Raw genomic sequence first — 18,332 nt, forward strand, 5'->3', positions numbered from 1 at the left:
ATGAAAATTTTGTAAATCCACGCTATATGTTTCGCAAATACATTCAGTCGGTAAACAGGAAGTCGATGTGCGGCAGACCTGAAAACGGTATACTCGGTACAGAACCCCAAGCTGAAGGTCGGTATCAAATATCAAGCAGTTGTGATTTGTAGTTGCTGAGAAAAAGGGTGTTTCGGACGGATGGAGATACGGATGGACGGACAGAGGTAAACTAGTATAAACACCCAACCCCTTCGGAGTGAGGGTATAATAATAAAAGTCTCTCATTATCTCTCATGGACATTTAAACTTTCTAGCACGTGTTTCAAAGGCCGATCCTGAGACAAGATCAAATTAATGATGAAACTAAAGTGTCTTTCACTTTGAATGACAAAGACCTTTACAAGCCATTCTGGAGAAGCACAGCATTAACCAGACTGATTTTGAATTCTGTCCACTTTGCCTTGCATACATTACAGCAAGCCGCAAGCAAACTGTGTAATCACTCTTGTTTATAGAGAAAACAACAATGTGGATCTGTCACGTAATACACCTCCAAACACACACCGCAGGGCACAAGAAAGCTGCGCAGTTTGAAAAGAAATAATAGTGGAATATATATTACATTTAATCTGTGCTCATAATCATAATACAGTGCCCTCCACAATTATTGGCACCTCTTTATAAAAGATTAGTACAAAGGAATAGAGGAAAAAAATCCAGTAGCTTCATGTGACACTGAAAAGATAGAAAAATAAATCTAATCAAGAAATGATTATTTTCAACAAAAACACGTGCTACAATTATTAGTACCCCAAGAAATTATAGTGAACACATTGTAACTGGGGGCAGCACGGTGCTGTAGTGGTTAGCGCTGTCGCCTCACAGCAAGAAGGTCCGGGTTCGAGCCCCGTAGCCGACAAGGGCCTTTCTGTGTGGAGTTTGCATGTTCTCCCAGTGTCCGTGTGGGTTTCCTCCGGGTGCTCCGGTTTCCCCCACAGTCCAAAGACATGCAGGTTAGGTTAACTGGTGACTCTAAATTGACCGTAGGTGTGAATGGTTGTCTGTGTCTATGTGTCAGTCCTGTTAATGACCTGGCGACTTGTCCAGGGTGTACCCCGCCTTTCGCCCGTAGTCAGCTGGGATAGGCTCCAGCTTGCCTGCGACTCTGTAGAACAGGATAAAGCGGCTACAGATAATGAGATGAGACATTGTAACTGAAGCATGTTTCCCATTTAAACTGGAGTTGGAGTGTGTAGGAACTTTCAAGCTGTAATCCATGACTTCCTGATTAACTGGGGAACAAATATGACGGGACACAGAGGCCCAATTCCCTTAGTCATCCATCAACATGGGAAAGATCAGAGAACACACAAACCGAATGAGGAAGAAGCGTGTTGACTTTCATAAGTCAAGGAATAGAAAACCCACCCTACTCACTTGAAAATGTCCAATTCTACTGTTAGGACAATGATTAAAAAGTGGACGCCAACTGGAGCTGTTACAAACTTGCCTGGAAGAGGACCAAAGTTTATTTTGTCCCCACATACAGTGAGGTGGATAGTAAGAGAGGCAAAAAAAACATCCCCAAAGATCACTGTTGGTGAATTACAAGAAAAAGTAAAATCTAGGAGTTTCCAAGTCTCTAAAACCACCATCAGACGCCACCAGATTATCTGTAATGTCTGTCACAAAAAAAGCCTCTTCTGTCAGTTAAACACAAACATAAGCGCCTGGAGGTCGCAAAACTCTATTACAATTTTGGCTGAAACCGTGTTCTATGACCTGATGTAAGAAAAATGGAGCTTTTTGGCAGTAAACACTCAAGGTGGGTTTGGGGTAAAAAGAAGGATGGCTAAAATGAAAAAAAAACCTGAAACCAAGTGTAAAATACGGTGGAAGTTTTGTGATGTTTCGCGGCTGTTTTTACTCCAAAGGCCCTGGAAACCTTGTTAAGGTACATGGCATCATTGACTCCATGAAATACCAGGACATGTTAAATCTAAATCTGGCTGCCTCCATCAGGAAACTAAAACCGGGTTGTCATTGGATCTTCCAGCAGGACAATGATCCGACGCACATGTCCAACAAAAAAAAAAAAAAAGGTTCGCTGAGCACAGAATCAAGCTTCTGCCATGGCCATCTCAGTCCCCTGACCTGAACCCCATTGAAAACCTGCAGGGTGAGCTGAAGAGGAGAGAGCATAAGAGAGGGCCGAGGACCCTGGATGATCTGGAGAGACTGTGTACAGGGGAATGGGCTCAGATGCCCTGAATGTTATAGAAGACTTGGTGCTGTTTTACTGGCAAAGGGAAGTATTAAATGCAGGGGTGACAAAAATAGTGGCACATTTTTGTTTTTTTGAAAATAATTATTTCTCGACGGATTTGGTTTTTCTCTGAACAAATTTATTTCAGTTAATAGGTTGGATTTTTTTTTTCAGAGCGAGATGAAGCAACTTCCCAAGAAGGTGGATTTTTTCCCCCTAATCTTCACAAGGGGTGCTAATAATTGTTGAGGGCACTGTAAGTTCCATTTAACTGGCATTTAAAAGGCTGTACAGTATTGTTGGTAGATCAGTGTGCTGAAGATGATCCATGGTGGGTGATTTATTAGTCAGGTTAACAATCTAGATTTATAGCACTTTACCAGCCACTGATCACCTCTGTGTTCTGATCCATCTGGACTAATAATAAATTAGCATGCAGCTAATGGTTCAGCAGTGACATGTCCGCAGTATGTTCCTGCCACACCGTACCACAGCACTAACTGCCAGCATGGCTTATTAGCAGGACCTACCTTACTCAACATCCTGTCTGGCCACCCCACTGCTAGCCAGCTCGCAACTAAATTTGTTCAATTAGGATAATCATTATGGAGGACGCTCTGCGTTTTAAATGTGTGTTAATTAGCCACAATGACTACTGGTCATTTCCTGGTCAATCCCATACTCACAGGTAGCAGAGTGGCTTGTTTGTAGATGAAACAAACATGAGAGCCTTAATTATCTTGGAAGGACAGTATCTTTACAATAAACAATCTATAATTTTGCTGAGCAACAAGAAATGATGTAGGTTCTGAGAGATGTGTCTCCAACTTATAAAAAAAAAATTAAGATTTTCTCTTGATGGGAAAACAAAAGACCTGATAAAATAGTTTTCATGTCCAGTAAGTTAGTAATTGGGTATTTTAGGAGGTGTAAACACACTGATACACCATGTAAACACACGGGATACATCAACTTCTGTGTGGACACCATTGTCCCAGCTAGGACTGTCAGCTGTTACCCCAACAACAAGCCATGGGTAATGAAGGACATCAAAGCCCTCTTAAATGAGAAGAAGAGGGCTTTCAGAGCCAGCAACAAGGAGGAGGTGCGAGGAGTACAGCGTGAACTGAGAGCAACGATCAGGGAGGCCAAGGATAAGTACAGGAGGAAATTGGAGTGGAAACTCCAACAGAACAACATGAGAGAGGTGTGGAGTGGAATGAAGACCTTCACTGGTTACAAGCCAACCAACAGTGAAGGAGTGGATGGCAATGTGGAAAGGGCGAATGAGCTGAATATCTACTTTAACAGATTTGATGGCGTGACCCCAACCCACCACCCTTCTGCGGGATGGCTACAACCACACACTTCACATTCTCTCCCCTCCCCCGCCTCTTCTTGCCCAACCTCATCCCCATTTCATGACTTTGCTCGCACCTCCTCAACAGACCCCCTGGCTGAGCACATCCCCCCCCCCAAGAAACACCTTCATCCCTCTCCCACCCGTCACCCCCACACTGATCATCAGCGAGGAGCAAGTGAGAAGACAGCTGAAGAGACTCCATGCAGGAAAATCAGCAGGCCCGGATGGTGTTAGCCCCAGGGCCCTGAAGACCTGTGCCCTCCAGCTAAGTGGAGTACTTCAGCATGTATTCAACATGAGCCTGGGCCTTCAGAGGATCCCCGTGCTGTGGAAGACGTCATTCCTTGTCCCTGTACCAAAGAAGCCGCGTCCCAGTGACCTCAAAGACTACAGACCCGTGGCACTGACGTCACATGTTATGAAGACCCTGGAGAGACTCATCCTGGAGCAGATCCGGCCCATGGTCCAACCACTTCTTGACCCCTTCAGTTCACCTACCAGCCCCGTCTTGGAGTAGAGGACGCAATCTTCTACCTGCTCAACAAAGTCTACGGACACCTGGACAAGCCAGCCAGCACTTTTAGGATCATGCTTTTTGATTTCTCCAGTGCTTTTGACACCATCCGGCCGGCTCTGCTGGGTGAGAAGTTGACAGCGATGCAGGTGAATGCCCCACTAGTGTCCTGGATTGTAGATTATTTGACTGGCAGACCACAGTACGTGCGCTTGCAGGGCTGTGTGTCAGACAGAGTGATCAGCAATACCGGGGCTCTGCAAGGGACTGTCCTTTCTACTTTCCTTTTCACTCTTTACACCACTGATTTCAACTACTGCACGGAGACCTGCCACCTCCAGAAATTTTCTGATGACTCTGCAGTGGTTGGACGTATTACCAGTGGTGATGAAAGCGAGTACAGGATGGTGGTGTACAACTTTGTCATATGGAGCAGGAAGAACCACCTACAGCTCAACGTGACGAAGACGAAAGAACTGGTGGTTGATCTGAAGAGAATCAGGGCTCCGGTGAACCCTGTTAACATCCAAGGGGTCAGTGTGGATGTGGTGGAGGAATAAAAGTACGTGGGGGTGTACTTGGACAATAAACTGGACTGGTCCAAAAACGTGGACACTGTATACAAAAAGGGCCAGAGCCGTCTCTATTTTCTGAGACGGCTAAGGTCCTTCAACATCTGCCGAATGATGCTGCGGATGTTCTACGAGTCTGTGGTGGCCAGTGCCATCCTGTACGCTGTCGTCTGCTGGGGCAGTGGCTTGAGGGTGAAGGACACTAACAGACTCAATAAGATCATCAGGAAGGCCGGCCATGTTGCAGGCGTGGAACTGGACTCTCTGACAGTGGTGTTGGAGAAGAGGACACTGTCCAAAATAAAAACAATCTTAGACTGTCCTTCCCACCCTCTACATGAGGAGCTGATCAGCCACAGGAGCACATATAGTAAACGGCTGATTCTTCCACGCTGCACAACTGAGAGACACAGGATTGCAGGCAAGCTGAACAATGCCACTGTATAACTGCGGTACACTGTCTTACCATGTATCCTTATCTCAGGTGCAATATATGTATATAGGAATCATTGTATATAAAATCACTTCATTTTGCTTTTACTTAAGTTATTGAACTTGTTTAAATTTTATTTTTATTTATTCTTTTTGGGCGGCACGGTGGTGTAGTGGTTAGCGCTGTCGCCTCACAGCAAGAAGGTCCGGGTTCGAGCCCCGTGGCCGGCGAGGGCCTTTCTGTGCGGAGTTTGCATGTTCTCCTCGTGTCCACGTGGGTTTCCTCCGGGTGCTCCGGTTTCCCCCACAGTCCAAAGACATGCAGGTTAGGTTAACTGGTGACTCTAAATTGAGCGTAGGTGTGAATGTGAGTGTGAATGGTTGTCTGTGTCTATGTGTCAGCCCTGTGATGACCTGGCGACTTGTCCAGGGTGTACCCCGCCTTTCGCCCGTAGTCAGCTGGGATAGGCTCCAGCTTGCCTGCGACCCTGTAGAACAGGATAAAGCGGCTAGAGATAATGAGATGAGATGTATTCTTTTTTAAAGACTATTTTATCTTCTATTTTTAGACATGTTTACTTCTTCCTTGATTCAGGAGCTTGGTAGCAAATTTGAATTTCCCTCCGGGATTAATAAAGTAATTCTGATTCCTGACGATTAGGAGGATATTTTTTTTTTAAATTGCATCATGGGGGCGTCGTGGCTCAGGTGGATGGGGCGTCGTGGCTCAGGTGGATGGGGCGCCGTGGCTCAGGTGGATGGGGCGCCATGCCATGGATCCGGGGACCCGGGTTCGATTCCGACCCAGGGTCATTTCCCGATCCCTCCCCGTCTCTCTCTCCCGCTCGTTTCCTGTCTCTGCACTGTCCTATCCAATAGAGGTGAAAAAAGCCCCCCCCCCAAAAAAAAAAATCTTTAAAATTGCATCATGATGGCATATCATGATATAGATATCTTATCATATTCCCTAGCCTTACGGAGACTATTTTTTTAAATTAAATCTGAATGCCCTTAAGCGCTTGAGACGTTTTCATAATTACAGCCGTTTGTCAGGAGGCACTGCGTAAGGAGACAGGCGGAACATAATCTCAGACTTTAAGCAGTCCAGCTGTGTGTGAAACTGTGGAAAGGAAGGATGTGAGAACAGACACCCAGTTTTATCTGGAGGCTGGCAAAGTGTCAGTTCAAAGCTTCCCAGCTGTGTTTGATAAACTAGTTCACAACACACTTCTGTAATATGCTCTTTATCATGATAAACAAAACACACACAGGATGTGTTCCCATGTGTGCAGTAATGTAAGCATGTGAGACAAGAGCACTTTTACATCAAACAGTGCAGCACAGCACCGGTACGAACCCGGGATAATCTGTATCCCAGCTATAATCGGTGTATATTGCTTTCACAGCAGGTAAGTGTACACAGTAAAGTAGACGTTTCTCTGGAGGTTTTCTTCTGTGGCTAGTGAGTAGCAAAATAGTACTGGACTTCAGTGTAAACATTAATTTATTTTTTTATTTTTAAACTTTACTATACACAGAATCCAAAAAAGATAAACCTTATTTACATTGGAGCTGTGTTTAATTAAAGGAATTATGTACAAGTATGTAAAAATATAGATTAGAAAATATAAAAATATAAATATATTCAAATTAAAATGAGCAAAGATTAATAATAATAATGAAACAGTAATAAGAAACTACATTAAACAATTCTACATAGCATCAGATAAAATAATATCGAAGGTCAGATTAGTGCCAATACTTAAATATGTACAGAATACGCAGGCTAATAATTAACTTTAGACCAGTAATTATTAGTAAAAGCCCTCACAGAAAAAGATTTCTTGATACTGGCATCAAGACTATTAAACAATTTGGCAGCAGAAAAGGAAAAAGAACGAAGGCCAGACTTAGAAGAAAATTTTGACATATGAATATTGTTTCTAGATCTAGTGTTATAATTATGTACTTCTGAATTCAAGCAAAAAATATTTGACAAAATATGACGGGGTGGCACGGTGGTGTAGTGGTTAGCGCTGTCGCCTCACAGTAAGAAGGTCCGGGTTCGAGCCCCGTGGCCGGCGAGGGCCTTTCTGTGCGGAGTTTGCATGTTCTCCCCGTGTCCGCGTGGGTTTCCTCCGGGTGCTCCGGTTTCCCCCACAGTCCAAAGACATGCAGGTTAGGTTAACTGGTGACTCTAAATTGAGCGTAGGTGTGAATGTGAGTGTGAATGGTTGTCTGTGTCTATGTGTCAGCCCTGTGATGACCTGGCGACTTGTCCAGGGTGTACCCCGCCTTTCGCCCGTAGTCAGCTGGGATAGGCTCCAGCTTGCCCGCGACCCTGTAGAACAGGATAAAGCAGCTAGAGATAATGAGATGAGATGAAATGTGACGGGCAAAAGCCATTGAAGCATTTAAATACCGTACAATCAAACACGTATGAAAATTACACCTGGCGGTTGAAGTAACCCAACCAAATTACTTCATTATTGGATGAAAAATTGTTGGATTTCTTCTTAAATACACCAAAATAAATTTCTAGACAGACAACTGACAGCTAAAAAGAAATTACTGACTACTGTGAGACTACTAAAGGTTTTTTGTGCCAGCAAAGAAGTGACTCCAAGCCAGTCATGACAAGGGGAAAAGAAAAGAAAAAAAAAAAGGAAAAAACACGTTTTTGTGTGGCTTAAAAAAAGACCCTGCTATAATTTCAGCACAGGTTCACTCTTGAACCTTTTTTCAACTTAACACTGCCGTTAAAGTTTCAGAAAACCAGGCAACTTTTTTTTTTTAATTTGGACCATGTTTCCAAAGTTTCAGATTTGAATTGTTACACAGTCAGATGTGCACCTTCGAAAATAATTATTTTAAAGAAACTGGCTATGAGAAAACGTTACCAAAGATTGGTTAGGGTATCGCTGCTATTCAGTCTGTAACATTTCATCAGTTCTTCCTCTTCCTCAGAACACATTTCTTTCCATCAGTAATCTTCAGTAGTTCCTGCACTGTTCATTTCTTTAAAAAAAAAAAAAAAAAACGCTCAAATTGCTCAAGCTGTCATGGCAGCAAAATGACACCAACCCTAAGCCTCTGATGTCATTTCTGTTTTACTAACAGCAATTACAGACAAAACCAATTTGCAGCTGAGAACTGTCTTCTTGTGTTATATGCTGGCTGTGCACTCAGCACCTCCCTCGTCAGTTTTAAAAATAAATAAATTAAAAAACCCTAGCGTTTTCTTCCACTCTGCTTCAGAAAGACATCACCTGTCATCAGCTCTTCGCCAGATGGAAAATCCTCCATCCTTTAGTCCAGCTGTGAAGCTTCCATTCAGACAGGACGAGAACAGGCAGCTGTTCTCCAGCAGACCGAGCGGGTGGAGCACAGCAGATGAACTGTCTTCACTCCTACCACATACTCGCACTATTTGCACTATCTGCTGTGCACTTCAAAGACCTCTATGAATGGCAAAGAGGATAGCCAGAGGACACATGAATAGGGGACTAACGCAGGACAGTGACCCAGTGATAGGGTCAGAGCTGTCCTGCAGCACCGTCTGAAACAGTGCCAGAAAAGAATAGAGTCCCTCATACACACTTTTCAGAGACACTTCAACAGTAATTAATCAGGAAAGGGTTAATTATGAAAGCAAGCCAGAGTTAAAACCCCAGGATGAGTAAGGCTACGTTTACATTACGTCGAATCAGCGGATCATCAGATTAATGTTCTTAAAACGATTCGCGTTTACACTAAAACTGTTAGCCGTGCACACAGCAACACCAATACGCGGATACGCTCGGCTCCGCAGGCATCCTGCGCTCCAAATCACTCCGCCCTGAACAGCGAGTGCCCTCTGGAGGGTGTGCACTCCGGCCCTGCGCAGCTCACAGAGCGCGCGAGTGAAGTGAACAAGCCACGATTCGGGACTGAGCCGCTGTGTATGAGATCCCAGCGCATATCACTTATTACTTGCAAGTGGAAGGATGGCAAGCCTAAAGACAATCATAACTACACAATGGGCAGTATTTGCATCAGTATTTGCAGTATTTTCATACTTTTATACTCTTTAATGAAAGGTGATACAAGGCGGAAGTCTGCGCCGTTTTTCAGCAGTCGCGTCACATGACCAACGCCAGCGAATCAGGAAGGTGGATGTCACAGTGACGTTGTCCAATGAGACGCCAGCTAGAGCTCAGCACAGCGTATTCGCGTATTCTCAATGTTTACACAGCACCGGAGCTGATACGATCTAGATTGAATACGTGGACGCTGGCGGATTCCCGTTTCCCCGCTTTTTCAGGGGGGTTAATGTAAACGGACAGTGCATCCGCGAAGAAAACGAGACAGATACGGTCTAGTGTAAACGTAGCCTAACACAGAGGGTTGATGATGATATATGATGATATCTTGACGACTATCCATCTGACACTGACGTATCTTAAGATGGGTCATTCAAGGCATTAGCTTAGTGAAAGGACAAGAAGAACGTCTGGAAACTGGAGCAATTCAGAAACAAAAACGATGTTCCAGTAAACTGACCTGCTCTACCCATACACCAGACACCTCCTCTGGCCCCCACAGGATCATGGTCTTGTCCACAGAGGCAGAAAGCAGACTCAGAGGCTGTTCCACTGTGCCACCTGCAGGGGGAGACAAACAGCAAAAAACGAAGACGTTAAAGCATATACGCAGAACCATGGCCTCACATTTTGTTTATAATTGCCTAAAACCTCAAGAATGGCATAGGAATAGTTTTAAGAGTTAACAATAAATCTAATATAGTCATTTTTACGATTAAAGTGATTTATATAGGTAGTGGTATGAGTGAATGACCTTGAGATCTGTGACATCACCGCAGGAAGGCTATCGGTCTCATCGCCATTTCCGCTATACTAAAACACGGAGCTGAGTGTTACCCCTTTTCCACCAAATCAGTTCCAGGGCTGGTTCGGGGCCAGTGCTGGTGCTGGTTCACAACTCGTTCAACTTGCGAGCCAGCTGAGAACCAGTTTGCTTTTCCATAGCTCGCGGTGCTAAGAGAAGACACGTCATTACGTCACTGTATACGTCAGTTACGTCATTGTATACGTCATTACGTCGCTGTATACGTCAGTTACGTCGCTACGTTTGCATAAACCTTGGCGCGAATATCGAAGCAAAAACAACACAGAAGAAGCAGCAGCAGCAGCAACAACAACAATAATAATAATAATGGATGACTTTGCGTTTGTACAGCTGCTGCTTCTCGTCACTTAAAAATGGCGATCTTTCGCGGTCTTGTTATTGTTGTCGGTCTTAACAACTCCGCCCCCCCGTAAGCGGTTCTTTCCTCTGGCCCAGCAGAGAGTTGGTGCTAGCCTGGAACCGGTTTTTCTGGCCCCAGAGCCAGTTCTTTGTCAGTGGAAACAGAAAACCCGGTTCCAAACTAAGCACTGGCCCCGAACCAGCCCTGGAACTGCTTTGGTGGAAAAGGGGCATGCAACTCCGATCCTCTATTTTGAGCTAATTTATCGCCATGCCACGTAAATGTGTTGCTGGCGGATGCAGCAACACGACAGAAGGTGGATTTACGTTGCATTCATGGCCCAAGAATGTTCAAACTGCAAAGATTTGGACGTGTTTTGTGAGAAGTTCACAGGCACATTGGGCGCCTATGAAGTGGTCTCTCCTCTGCTCTGCACATTTTACTGAAGACTCGTACGAGACCTCTGATCTGTTGAGGAGCGTTGGCTATAAGCCCGTATTGAAAGAGGGTGCAGTACCGACAATTAAAGGAAACTAAAACAATAAGAAAAGGGAAAGTAAGTTCATTTGCACCAGTTCTCCCAGAGTGAGAGCCGAGGGTTGTTGCTAAAACCTGGGACGGAACGGGACGGGACATATCACTCGGGCAGTGACCTCCCCGCGGTTGTTGCTAAAACCGGTGACATCCCGTCCTGTCCCAGGTTTTAGTAATTGCCTGAGCCGAGCAGTAATGGCGGAGTACTCAGTATGGAGAAAATGGAGAATGAATGGACCAGCCGTCTGATTTCTCCGCTGGATATGCTTGCCTCAGCAGCAATATCTCACCCTTGCGTGGAAGAAGCAAATGAACGGAGAACTGAACGAACAACTGAAAGTCAGATTGTTTTAAAACAATCGGCCACAAGATCGGCCTTCAAGAAGCGAGAACAAAGATGAGCAAGCTGCGACTCTCATTTGGATTTAAAAAAAAAAAAAACACTCGTTGTTTACCTGCATTTAGATTAATACATGCAAGTTGTATTGTGTGTTTAAGTTAGCGGTATAAGATTATTTAATTTGCTTCAGAATGTGATTGTCTCAGTTCATCTGATTATTTAATTAGCCTTTTACGTTTTATCAGTGAAAATGCATGCATGTACATGTATGTTGCATAAGTTATAACACCCATCCTGTTTTAATGAGAGTCAACCCACAATCAATGAAGTCAAATCAGTCTTAGTTGAGCAAGTCGGTAACGGTATTTCTTACTTTCACCATAAAGTTTTATTTATATGACTTTGGTCTATAGCTGTCAAAGGCCTCGGCCTTAAAACCGGTGACCGCAGTGACCTCACGCACTCAGGGCTGGCTGGCTCAGCGGGGCAGCTCCAATGCCAACTTTGTGGCTGATTTTAACTCTCAAAAAAAAAAATTTATTCCCATTTATGCAGCATACAAGAGTCAAGGATGAAGATACTATCCACTCAGAAATGTATTTAAAAATAAAGGCTTGCGTATCTCCTTTAAATAGAAACCGCAATTACCCTAACCCATAACTACATCATCGCTTGTTTACCGCAATGCATTATGGGTGATACCCGGGGTCAGCTCCGCCGTACTGTTTACTTTTGCCTCTGTTAAACACTACATTGTTCTGTCTAACCGGTTTTAACCATGTGGCCTAAAGTGAATTGCCGTGTGCCTTACTGTGTCTCCACAACAAAAAGAACACCTCAGTTGAGTTTTTATCAGCTGCCAGTCGAGAAGAAAGAAATGGAGAAGTTTAATCTGCAACGAAAACTTTCGAATTGAATCGAAATGGACAAATGTTTGTAGCTTACATTTCTCTGGTGGGAAAAAGCCGTACTTAAACTGCGATCCAGCAATATTTCCATGGTCTGCCGAACGGCCTTCGGTTATAGAAGATTATAACAAATCGACACTGTTCATCGTCTGAAACTAGTGATATTCCAAAGCCTGTAAAACACAGAAGCATTCTTCGGCCTTTGCCTCTCAACCTGCCGAAGCACTCGTCAGTTGAACGAGTCTGTCGGACCGATAAAACTCCCAAACCACAAAGCGTTCTCTTTTGGGTGTGTATAATGTTCAGTGCACCTCACTAGCGGCGTTTATTGAAGAAAATGCATTTATACTGAACATGACACGGCAGATCAGCGGGTTTCCAAAGGTTTTTTTTTTGCTTTTGTAATGTTTCCTGATATCAAGTTTTATTTAACTAAATCACTCATTTATCACTCGGACCATTATTCACCCATGAATCCCCGGTGAGAGAGCTGCTCCGCGACAATTCCCGAGATTCAGATAGATTTCTCAATAAAGTTTAGCTGGTGCTCAAAAATACGTCCTCAGAAATCAGACATTCTGAGATTTGATGTTGTTGTACAGTGTGGTAGACTCGGTCTCGACTCTTACCTTCTCACCAAGCTTGATTTGGATTCCGATTTTCCTGCTGTAAACCCTCGACATGTTATCCACCTCTTTAAAGGAGAACTGAAGTAGTTTTTAAACTTGCTTTATTTCTTAATTAACGTGTTGTTCAATTACGTTTTCGGTTTGAGTAACCTTATATCATGACTCGTACTGGTAACTAATTGCAATTACTAAATATTACACTTATCGGCCTATTCGGTTTTTAGCCATGTTGAATGTAGTTCGTTTGGTCCACGGCAGGCGTCGCTTATCCGCGCGATCTTCACAAGACTTGTGCGAGACTTCGAAACGTCACGTGTCAGCCAGGTGTCAGTGCCGCCATTTTGAAAACTGTTTTCCAAATGAAATATTGCACAAAAACGAGTTTAAATGACGATTACTGCCTACTTTTTTCAAACTTTCCTGATTGCCATCAAAACAAACAAAACTTCCAGCTTGATTACATCAGCATTCGAAAGAGGGCGTGCGCGTCTTTTGATAATGTTGGCAGATGTCGGTCACTTTGATTTCCGCTGTACGTTTTACTTCCGTCCTACGAAGTCTCACACAGGGCTCAACGAATCTTGTTTACGGCCATCGCTTTGACATATGGACTGATATATTACAGAGCATATTTCAAAACACTCATAACTTGCTACAGCAGTGACAAAATAGCGATCAAAAATGCATTCCGATATTTAATAAAATGAGAGAATTTTGATTAAAAAAATTGCCTTCAGTTCTCCTTTAAATAATCATCAATTTCATTGTCTTCTACGGCACGGCAAAATCGCTCCTCTCACATCGCTCTCACGTCAAATTAATCTGACATCCGTCATATCGCTCAACTATCGACCCCGGCTATCCCCCACAATGCATTGCATTAAACAAGAGATGACGTAGTTATGCTTGGGGGCTATTAGTATTAGCTGTAAAACATCTCTCCTAATACCTTTGCAAAAAGATGGCTGCCAGTGGATCCCATACACCCAGCTCTCATGGCCAGCTAATACGGTTTCAAGACTCACTGCATACGCTGTTGGAGAGAAAGAGCAGATTAAATCACAGTGAAATGGCATTCAGCAATATCACATCAACACCGAGAGAACACCAGCACGACTCACTTTCCCCCTTCACCTCAAACACATCTTCCTTCATCCTGAGGATTCCTTCAGCAGGCTCCTGTGTGTGTGTGTCGGATTTAACCACCAGCCTCCACACTCGGATCAGACAATCCTGAGAGCAAGTGGCCAAAAGTAACTCCCCATCTGTAAACACACACACACACGATTCAGTATATCAGTGCAGCCAAGCAGGGAACCTGTAGTTGCTTCATGAATTATGACGACTATCAAGGCTGAGAACAATTTGGAAAAAAGAAAGTACTGAGGCGGCACGGTGGTGTAGTGGTTAGCGCTGTTGCCTCACAGCAAGAAGGCCCGGGTTCGAGCCCCGTGGCCGGCGAGGGCCTTTCTGTGCGGAGTTTGCATGTTCTCCCCGTGTCCGCGTGGGTTTCCTCCGGGTGCTCCGGTTTCCCCCACAGTCCAAAGACATGCAGGTTAGGTTAACTGGTGACTCTAAATTGAGCGTAGGTGTGAATGTGAGTGTGAATGGTTGTCTGTGTCTATGTGTCAGCCCTGTGATGACCTGGCGACTTGTCCAGGGTGTACCCCGCCTTTCGCCCGTAGTCAGCTGGGATAGGCTCCAGCTTGCCTGCGACCCTGCACAGGATAAGCGGTTATGGATAATGGATGGTTGGTAATAAAACAGTGACACCTTTCCAATTACGATATTATCTGGACCACATTTCACAATTTATTTCCAAACCGTCAAACATTTACAATGTCTTATACAGTGCTAGCCACAATTATTGGCACCCCTTTTAAAGATTAATAAAAAAAGAGCGAGGAAAAAGATCCACCTTTTGGTGAAGTTGTGTCATCTCATACTGAAAAATGAGAAAAATCTCCAACAAAAGGTGGATTTATTTTTCTTCTCACCCTTTTTACTAACCTTTACAAGGGGTGCCAATAATCATGGAGGGCACTATAAGACTACAAAATGTCTAAAATCGCAAACACAAATATAATTTTTTTTTTACTTCAAAATATTATCAAAAGTTGTAAATAATTCTTAGAGTATCTTAGTTTTATATAAGCCGATTACATTCCTATCAGTTGAATGGACAAACTTAAGTTACATGCTTGCATGTTGTTGCCATACAGCAACAATGACATTTTACAGTTTTACAAATGACTCATTACATCTAAACTTTTGATGATAAAAAATGAAATGTTTCTTTTCCACAGATAGTGATTTAATTTTTTTTGTAACGTAACTGAACAATTGTGTGTCATAGCAAAATAAAGGGCTCCATTTTCACAAATAAATAGTAAACATAGTGTGGCAGCGGGGGCGTGGCCAACGTCAGTTTGTGAATGGAGGGCGGGGCCGGGGAAGGTGAGTGACAAAGTCAATACAGCTGTTGTCAATTAATGTGGTGGTGTGTGTTTGTTGCAGTGACAGTGGAGGATCGAAAAGGAGAGGGACAGCAAAGAGAAGGGAGCCCCGGACCAGAACGACTGTGTGTGTGTGTGTGTGTGTGTGTGTGTGTGTGTGTGTGTGTGTGTGTGTGTGTGTGGCGGTGTCCTAAAACGAGTGAGTGTGAAGCTGAAAAGCAAAACGAAAGAGAAAATAAACGTGTGTGAATATCATCTCCCGCCTACCATGCTTCTGTACTCCACCCACATCAGGGACTTATTACACATAGCTTTTCTGGTATTGCCCATCATTAAAAACAAAGACTATTTAATTTTTACCATCTGGCAACACCATGCAGTAGAGCGTGAAAATAGAAAGAAGCATAATTTTGCGTTTCACAGTCATGGTTTCTGGATTCTAACTAGGAAAACTACAAAATATAATACAATGTGCCTCCGTCCATCCGATATTCTCGTTAATGTGATACTCAAGAGTGAGTGCTTAAATGTTTGTAGGATTGATGTAGAATCATCGCTGTAACCAGTAGATGAACTGCTTTGATTTTGGAACTGATCTAATCAGGTTCTAGTCAAATGTCTGAAATAGTTTTGCTTCGATATCGTACTACCTGTCTGAAGTATATTTTAAATGTATTTGAGGCACACAAATTAGTAATATGAAAGATTAGCTGTGGCAGGGGGGTGGCACGGTGGTGTAGTGGTTAGCGCTGTCGCCTCACAGCAAGAAGGTCCGGGTTCAAGCCCCGTGGCTGGCGAGGGCCTTTCTGTGTGGAGTTTGCATGTTCTCCTCGTGTCCGCGTGGGTTTCCTCCGGGTGCTCCGGTTTCCCCCACAGTCCAAAGACATGCAGGTTAGGTTAACTGGTGACTCTAAATTGACCGTAGGTGTGAATGTGAGTGTGAATGGTTGTCTGTGTCTATGTGTCGGCCCTGTGATGACCTGGTGACTTGTCCAGGGTGTACCCCGCCTTTCGCCCGTAGTCAGCTGGGATAGGCTCCAGCTTGCCTGCGACCCTGTAGAAGGATAAAGCGGCTAGAGATAATGAGATGAGATGAGCTGTGGCAGGAGAAATCTAAGGATTTGTATCATTACACACAACGCATGCTGGCAATTTGATCTATTCCTGGTATTATACGAAATTAATTGTTTATTAACAGTTATTCCATGAAATCGACTCGTACATGAGCCGATAGCCGACTATAAGCCATGTACAATGAGATTGAGTGGAATAACCGTTTAATTATATCCACATACTGGATTTTGAGAAACAGATCATTTTTATTTTTTGCAAATTCAGTAAATAAAAACCTTCATACAAAACGTCCGACCAAATAATTTCCACTTAGAACGTAAACAAACCGGCGAAATGAGACCTTAATATTTCTATTAGTGTACCTAGAAGGTTTACTAGGCAATTAGGTCAGTCCAGGGGAACTATGTTAAATATGCCCAAGGCTAATACTGTAACTTTTCAGACCAGTTTTTATATTCAGGGCTCTAGAATCTGGACCATTTTACCCCCACACTTAAGGAATAGGAATCAATCACTTTCACAGTTTAAGAAGGACCTTTTTTTTATATTATAGTAATTTAACTAGGCTTTATTTTAACATCGACAGACCACAGACTTTTAAATCTGTGTGTATTAAATGTCATACATGTTGGCCAATCTCCACCCTCGGCACCAGCTTGTGCTGCCACTAGTTTGTATGTACTCCCGGGCCGTTTATACCTTTTTGTCCAATTTGTATTATGTATTATTTATTGTACTACTTAATTTTGTGGGACCTCAGGTATTGGAGCTTACTGCTCTGTTGAGGACTCCCTGCTGCTTTTAAAGGCGTAGTTTATAAATAAAAAATAAAATAAAATGACAGGAGCAATTTGTGAAAAGTGCTATAATAATAATAATAATACTTGAAAAATAAAAAAGATACATTCATAACATCAAATATTTTCATTCGATATTTTATTTATTTTTGTTTGGGGGGGTTGTTTTCGAGTAGAGTTTTTATTTCGCCCTCTGTCAGTTCAGCAAAATGCTCCGCCATTTTGTTTTTCTCTCCTCACGGTATATGAGCTGATATCCTAGTAGTAGAGTCGCCAATCAGTGTGCGCGATTGCTCATATCCAGTGAATGTGGATGGAATAATAAGCTGATAACGCCAGGCTCGTAAGAAAAGAAGCAAACGTCAGACACTTGCTTATCGACATTTAGGGAAAGTGGAAATTTGTGTAAATGAATGGTTTGATGGAAAAATAAAAATCACAAACAGGATCTGAGGCAACGGAGGTAAAGACTCTTACCTTTTGTTGCCCATTCCACACCACGGACCCAGTCCTCATGGCCTTGAAGTGTGAGCACTTTCTGAAACTGAAGCACAAGCAAGTGCAGGAGCAACTTCATAGACAGCCAGTGAAGCTTAAATAAAACTGGGTAGTGAACCCTGACTCGCTTTTCTTGGTGAAGACAGGCATTCTGAAGCTACAGCTTTCTTAAAACGACATCAGGACTGCCAGGAAACGGTACACTGTACTCTTTTCTGAATGGTAAGTAATGAATAGTTATGATCCTTAAATGAGAATATTCAAGGTTTTATTACAAATTTGATGCGAGATATTATATATGAAGTCCTACATACCTGTCCGTTGATCTGCACGAACAAATGGACTTTGCTGTCATCTCCGCCACATGCTAGAATGGGCACTAAACAAGCAATGAGAAATGACAACTAGTTATGTTACGAATCCATATTTTAAGGTTACATCTACAGAATGGACATGCATCATGGTGAATAGCAGATACAGCTTTATAGGGTTGCATAATGGCTCCATCAGAAAGCTAACCATTTTAACAGGACAGTCAGTCAAACCAGGGCAATGGAGACAAATGGCATGGAGGGAAAAGCTACGTGATGCATGGCAGCATGTCCAGCTTACCTCTGCTGCCTGGCAACAGTGCTAAGCAGACATCCATCATGAAGCCGCTCCCAAAAGATAACGTCTGGAGGCATTCAGCTAGTGGAGGTCAGAAACACACAGTGGAT

General features: G+C 43.3%; 1 protein-coding gene across 2 annotated transcripts in view; it reads right to left on the reverse strand.

The window, feature by feature from the left end:
- Nucleotides 1–18,332, reverse strand: part of elp2 (elongator acetyltransferase complex subunit 2) — a 98,075-nt gene that overhangs the window by 46,975 nt on the left and 32,768 nt on the right. For both annotated transcript variants that reach the window (XM_060942778.1, XM_060942779.1), the window contains exons 5-10: nt 18,226–18,303; nt 17,928–17,992; nt 17,593–17,659; nt 13,910–14,053; nt 13,738–13,821; nt 9,672–9,772 (exon numbers count right to left, since the gene is read on the reverse strand). In XM_060942778.1, the coding sequence (XP_060798761.1) occupies nt 9,672–9,772; nt 13,738–13,821; nt 13,910–14,053; nt 17,593–17,659; nt 17,928–17,992; nt 18,226–18,303 (539 nt within the window). The remainder of the gene's footprint in view (nt 1–9,671; nt 9,773–13,737; nt 13,822–13,909; nt 14,054–17,592; nt 17,660–17,927; nt 17,993–18,225; nt 18,304–18,332) is intronic.

The sequence above is a fragment of the Neoarius graeffei genome, chromosome 16 (genome assembly GCF_027579695.1).
Source record: "Neoarius graeffei isolate fNeoGra1 chromosome 16, fNeoGra1.pri, whole genome shotgun sequence".
NCBI classification, from domain to species: domain Eukaryota; kingdom Metazoa; phylum Chordata; class Actinopteri; order Siluriformes; family Ariidae; genus Neoarius; species Neoarius graeffei.